This window comes from Equus quagga, chromosome 19, assembly GCF_021613505.1.
Source record: "Equus quagga isolate Etosha38 chromosome 19, UCLA_HA_Equagga_1.0, whole genome shotgun sequence".
Lineage (NCBI taxonomy): Eukaryota > Metazoa > Chordata > Mammalia > Perissodactyla > Equidae > Equus > Equus quagga.
The window spans coordinates 9,514,175-9,520,892 of record NC_060285.1 but is presented as its reverse complement, the minus strand read 5'-3'; the positions used below and the strand labels follow the sequence as shown (position 1 = coordinate 9,520,892).

Here is a 6,718-nt window from a genome sequence, read left to right as displayed (position 1 = left end):
GGGGTGGGGGTGGGGGGAGTTGGGAGGGGGAGTGGCAGCAGGGATGGAGGGAAGACAGCTAACGGGAGACGTCACAGAAGAAGCCACTTCTGGCGTGGTGGCCGAGAGAGACAGGAAGAGTCCCAATGCATCCGTGTTTCCCACTCAGGCAGCCAGGCAGATGGTGGTGTCATTCTGGAGGAGAGAGACTCAGAAGGAGCAGCAGCTGGGGAGCAGGTGGAGGAGAAGCGGATGATGGGTTCCTTTTGAGACATGTTGCCCAGGAGGTTGTAAGACGTCGGAGTAGGCAGCCTGATAAACTGGCATGGAGTTGAGGAGCAAGTTGAGGAGTTGAGATAGAAATATGAGAGTAGTCTAGCCATAGGGAGGTGAGACTGCCCATGGAGCGTGTGAGGTCTAAAGGCCAAGGCCCAGGAGGAGCCCTGAGGAACACCAACGTTTAAGGGATGGACGAAAGAGACTGAGAAGGAGTGGGAGGGAGGTACAGAAAAACCACGGATTCAGGGTGTGAAGGAGGCAGGGGCAGTTGCAAAGTGATTGGGGAGAGGAGCCTATATGGCTCCAAGGTTGCAGATAGAACACCATCCCTGAGTCTGGAAGGCCTTAGAGGGCAGGAACTTGCCTTGTACATAGTCAGTGCTCAGTAACTCACTCAAGACTGAACAGATGGAAGCCTCGGGTAAGTCGTGAAGGGGCAGGGGAGAGGCCTCAGTGTATTCATTTCTCCAGGCCAGCAGAGCAGGTCAGAGATGAGTTGCTCAACTAGTTCAGTTCTAGGATCTACACGCCTCCTCCCCACGGTGTCGGCTGTGACGGCCTCCTCGTCTTCTCTCATCCTCTCTGGGAACAGGCAGCAAGCACAAAGTTTACAGAGGTGTGAGAGAGCCCTCAAAGTTTTATAGCAGGTGCTCACAACACAAATTGCCACAGAGGGAAAAAAGACAGCCCGGGGAAACCTTTTTAAGAATATATCATGAAGTGGGCTATTTTGGGACTCGAATTAACAGGAGGACCCAGGAAAATAGACGTGTGCAGGGATGAACACAGCTACAATTAATGCTGACTGTGAGGTGTCATTTCTTTACCGCACACACAGCCGGCAGTTGCGTAAGGCGAGAGGAAGGGGACCGAGAGCCAAGTTCCCAGGCAGGAGGGGGAGGCGTCTGCCGGAGAAGGAGGCGGGAGGGGAATTGGCTGGAGGAAGCACGATTCCTCAGAAAGGCGCAGTCACCTTGGGCGAGCTGGCCTCTGAAGCTGGAAATGCACCCCTGATGGGCCCCACCTACCTCAGGGAAACTCCAGACCCAGGACCGGAGGGACCAGCAGAGGACCAGAGGCTTTCCTAGGGTGTCCCCACCTCATGAAGTGTCCCCAGACACGAAGCAGATAGGGCCTGTGCCTAAAAGAAATCATTTTCCCAGCTGGTAAGGCTTTTTAAAAATCACGATAACAATGCACAGCATGTTCAGCTGTGTGGTAGGGTGGAAGGCCCGGGATCGGGCTGCGTGGATGCGTGTCTCAGCACTTCCGCTCGCTAGCTGATAACCTTGAATGGGCCGTCTCACCTCCCAGAGCTTTAGTTTATTCCTCTGTAACACTTCAGGTAATCCCTTTCACAGTCTCCGTTTACCAGATTGGGTCAAATGTGATAACTCTACATTAAAATGCTTCCATAGCCTGCAACCTCTCCATGAATGCCTTATCACCCTGCCTTGTAAAGATGGCTGTGGGTATCTGACTCCCAGCCAAACTGGGGGAGCCACCAGGGCAGCTAGCTCTCATGTCTGATTCCTCTTGTTTATTCTCGGTGGCAAGCATGTTACCTAGTACACGTTAACTCAAAAATGTTGGTTGCATAAATAAGTTATTTGTATGTAAAGAGAAATATTATGAAAAGGCCACAGTGTGTTTTACATCTAGTGTGTTTCGTGTTAGATCTAGGAAAGATCTTTTCCAATGTGAACTGTTACTAAAACATTCTACTGTGATTCTAACCTTCTGTCCAATTGCAACTGGTGTCACATAACACTTGTGCTCCATGAGAGCAAACACCGGGTCTTAATCACTCTACTTCCACACAAGCTCCACGTGGCAAGGGCTTGGTTTTGTTCTAAGCTGCGCCCCCAGCATGGAGAATAGCGCCTTGTGCTTAGTAAGGCTCAAGAAGGATTTGGTAAATGAGTGCATGGTTTCTAATCCTCAGGGCAAGGCTAGGCATTCAGCAAATGTTTGTCGAATAAATAAATTATTAAACAAGGGGAACACTATCTCTTTCTAATGTTCCTTTCTGGCATTCTTAACTGAGGCATTATAGCAAGGTGGGTAGATAGACCAGCTCTGGAGTCAGATGGTCTGGGTTTGAATTCTGGCTCTTCTTACTAGCTGGGTGACCTAGCCTAAGCTGCTGAACCTCTCTGTGCTTCAATTTTCTCAGCCGTAAAATGGGGCTAAGGATAGTTTTCTAATAGGATTACATGAATTCATTTGAAATATACAGAAAATATTTGGCACGGAGCCTGGCACAGAGTAATTGCTGCTATTTTATGACCACAGCAGTCTCTTAACAACCCTCAGTGACAGGGGCCAGTCCAGTGGCGTAGTGGTTAAGTTACCTTGCTTTGCTTTGGTGGCCCAGGGTTCATGGGTTGGGATCACAGGCACGAACCTACACACCACTCATCAAGCCGTGCTGTGCTGGCATCCCACGTACAAAATAGAGGAAGACTGGCACAGATGTTAGTTCATGGCCAATCTTCCTCACCAAAAAAAAAATAAAATAAAATAAAAATAAATAACCCTCAGGGGCCAGCCCCATGGCTGAGTGGTTAAGTTTGCGTGCTCCGCTTTGGCGGCCCGGGGTTTTGCCAGTTTGGATCCCAGACACGGACATGGCACCGCTCATCAGGCCAAGCTGAGGCGGCGTCCCACATAGCACAACCAGAGGCATTCACAACTAGAATACACAACTACATACTGGGGGGCTTTGGGGAGAAGAAGAAGAAGAAGAAGAAGAAAAAGATAGGCAACAGATGTTAGCTCAGGTGCCAATCTTTAAATAATAATAATAATAATAAAATAAAATAAATACCCTCAGTGGCTTCCCTCTAGCTACAGAATAAGATCTAAAGTCAAAGTCCCCACTATTTGACTCCGACATCCTTCTCTTTCTAGTCCCATCTTCCTACGCTTTAAGCACCCTTTACTGTTACACTGTCCCAGCCACTCTGCTAATTGGTGTGTATCCACCAGCTTGTTTCCCTTCTCACACAGCCCCATCAGGTAGGTTGTATTATTGCCTATATTTCAGTGATGGGACCAAGGCTCAGAAATTCCAGAGACACACAGCTTATGCCGGGAAAGTGGGATTCCATATCAGGACTCTCCGACATGAACGTTGAGGCTCCTATTCACCTTGCTATGGAAATCCTTGCTATGCAAATCGTGGTCTGCGGACCAGCGCCACCACCATTACCTGGGAGCTGGCTAGAAATACAGAACCTCTGGCCTCTCCTCACACCTACTGAATCAGAATCTGCATTTTAGCAAGATCCCCACTCCCCCCACCCCCAGCGGTGACTGCTGTGCACAGTAAAGTTTAAGAAGCACTCTTGTAAACTACTTCCTACCTGTCAAGTGCTAATTAAATCAAGTACTCGAACTTATTTAATCCCTACAACCATCTGGGAGGTCGTAGAAGGTCAGCATTATTATCCCACTTTACAGATAAGAACACTAAGGCTCCCAGGGTTAAGTATCTTGAGCTGAACCCCAGGGTGCCTGCTGCCTTCGTGATGCTCTGACCACACCCAGTCTCCACTCGTCTGCCTGGAGTGTTTTCACTCCTCTCTCCCCCTTGATTTCTTCTCATTCTTTTAGGCTCCATTCAAAATCCCTTCCTGATGGGTGAAGCCCTTCTTATCCACCTGCCATTGGGCAGATTAATTACTTCTTCCCTCATAGTCCCCACAGCTCCCTGCACATACCTTTCTCTTGGCCTTAATTCATTCTTTTTAAAAGAAACATGTACTGAGCACATGCGGGTGCCAGGCACATCGCAGGCACTGGGTGAATGTTTGCTCCCAAAGCACTGCTGATGGAGTTCATTAAAGCACTTTCATCACACCTGTGTTATCCTCCTGTGAGTTTGTTTGTCTGTTCCTCTCACTGCCCTGAGCTCCTCTGTGTCCCCAGGGCACAGAGTCTGGCATCTTGTAGGGCCTCAGGTCAGGAAACAAACTAAATGCTCTCCCACCTGAAGATGAAATCGTCTATACTGTACTTAAGAGTGGATTGTTACTAGGAGCAAGGACTTCCAGTTCGCAAGGGTAGCAGAAGACACAGGTGATATCATGGGCACCTCTCTGCTCACCATCCCTGATCTGACATAGGACGCCAGATGATTGCCACAAAATTTGCAGGTATTTGGAAATCTAACCCTCATTTTTCCAGACCAGCAAAAGAAGGCTTAGAAATAGCAGGCGACCTCTTCAAATTCCCCGGGATTAAAACCAGGTCCCCAATAACTTTCTGTTGTTTCACAGGAGGAGTAGAGAAGGCAAAGTGGCTGTAATGTAGGGCAAAGATCTCCGAGACATCGAGAACCTAGGAGTCCCCATGTGGTCCCTCTCCCTTACAGGGAGACCTGGGCAACCACATGTTTCTGGGCCTCAATTTCCTCATCCATAAAATGAAGGGGTTGGACTAGTTTCTGACGCTCCTTCCGGCTCCAAGATGCTGCGCTATAAAATGAGAGAAATGTGAACCTTTGGTTGCTATGATCTGAAAATATTTTGAATGTGGAGAATCAAATTGTACAGCAGTGCATGAACAAAATAATATGTTAATGACTAAGAAGATTGTATTTAATCCAATGGGAAACAGCAGAGCTGCTTCTGCTTGTGAAGTGTGTGTGTGTGTGTGTGTGTGTGGCTTCCTTCCTTGAGCTCAAACATATATTTTGAATCACTAATATAGTAATCAGGCCTCTGGCAGCCTATCTTGCCCAAACACACGGGCGCGCACGCACACACACACATCCCACTTCAAATTAAAAGGGGGGAAAATTCCACCATGCTGCTTAATCCTTGCTGTATTTGGGTGGCTTTTTATTTTTTTAATAACTTTTTATCGTGTTGAAGTGTTGGATTGACAGCCCCCGGAGCCCTCTGATCTCAGAACTGGGAGATGTGGGCCGGGAACTGGGAGTTTTATTAGCATTTCGCTTTTGCACCCCAACCGTCCCTCCTCAGCGTCACAATCCGGTCTAGCAGCAGGGCCTCCGGGTCCGAGGCGGTGGAGCGGTCAGATCTGCCCCCCAGAGGCGCCCCGGCCAGAACACGTGCTCGGGGCCCCACCAGCGGGGAAAATGAACGCGCACCTGCCACGTGTCCGGCCCGGCCAGGCGGCAGGAAGGGTTAGGTCTCCGACCTTTCCCCCACCGGAGGGTCGAGGCCGGGAGGCGGGAGCCGGCCCGAGGCCGCACGTGGCTCTAACTGCGGTCCTGCGCGCTCTGGAGTCCCCGGCCCGGGCCGGGCCCCGCAGGCCTAGGCCGGGCCGCGTCCCCCGAGAACCCCCCGGAACCCCCGAGGTCCCCAGCGGCTCGCGCCCTGCGGAGGCGGAGGGCGCGGCCGCCCCTCCCCGCCCGACGGCCGCGCCCGCGCCCGGGCCCGCGCGGATTGGCCGACCCCGCGGCCAGGTGAGGCGCCCCGCCCCTCGGCGGCCCCAGGTGCGGCAGCGGGACCCGGGCCGGGCCGGGCGGGCGGCCGGGCGCCATGGCCGAGTCCCAGCTGAGCTGCCTGGACGAGGCGCACGTGAACGAGCGGGTGAGCGAGGCACAGGCCGCCTTCTACTACTGCGAGCGGCGGCGGGCCGCGCTGGAGGCGCTGCTGGGCGGCGACGAGCAGGCCTACCGCGAGCGGGTCCAGAAGGAGCGGCTGCGGGACTTCCTCTCCAGCCTGGAGCGCCAGGCCCTCCGCGCCGCCTGGAGCCCCTACGAGGACGCGGCCCCCGCCGCCCCCGCCGCCCGGGGCAAGAGCAAGGCCAAGGCCAAGACCCCGGCGCAGGCCCCGGCCGAGCCCAGCGAGTCCCTGGCCTACTGGCCCGACCGCTCGGACACTGAGGTGCCCCCGCTGGACCTGGGCTGGACCGACACGGGCTTCTACCGCGGCGTGAGCCGCGTCACCCTCTTCACCCACCCCCCCAAGGAGGAGAAGGCCCCCCACCTCAAGCAGGTGGTCAGGCAGATGATCCAACAGGCCCAAAAGGTAGGCCCCCCCTACGCCCCCCACACCGCTGGGACCCCACGCCCAGCCCTTTGGACCAGGCCCCACCTCGGAGGCCGCCCTGACCACCCTCTGGAAAATGGGCCCCGAACCCTCCCTCACGTCGCGGGGCTGGTGAGGCCTCTAGAAAGGATGGAAGTGAGCTGTTTGGTAAAGTACAAGGTGCTGGACAGTCGTTATTCCAGTGTCCAGAGGCACTGGCTGTCCACCGCTCTGTTCCTCTATTTCCCTGTCGAGTTCTGCTGCCTAGAGAAGAGTGGGGCTGTGGGGCCCTGTGATAAAAAGGCCTGCTCTAATTGCGGGTTGGAAGGAGGAGATGCTTCCAGGGTGGCTGGTTAGAATACCTGTGGGGCCTGTAGGTTGTGGGGCACGGGGAAGATTTTAATCTTTTCTCTGTGGCCTTGGGTAGGGGTATCTGGGTAGAGTTTCCAATTAAA

At 53.2% G+C, this 6,718-nt stretch overlaps 1 protein-coding gene across 1 annotated transcript in view; it reads left to right on the top strand.

Annotated features, from left to right (window-relative positions):
- Window positions 1-5,725: 5,725 nt before the first annotated feature.
- FAM83F (family with sequence similarity 83 member F) overlaps window positions 5,726-6,718 on the top strand; it is a 31,558-nt gene continuing 30,565 nt past the window's right edge. Inside the window, exon 1 of the mRNA XM_046646439.1 lies at window positions 5,726-6,263. Within this exon, the coding sequence (XP_046502395.1) occupies window positions 5,772-6,263 (492 nt within the window). The 5' untranslated portion in view covers window positions 5,726-5,771. The remainder of the gene's footprint in view (window positions 6,264-6,718) is intronic.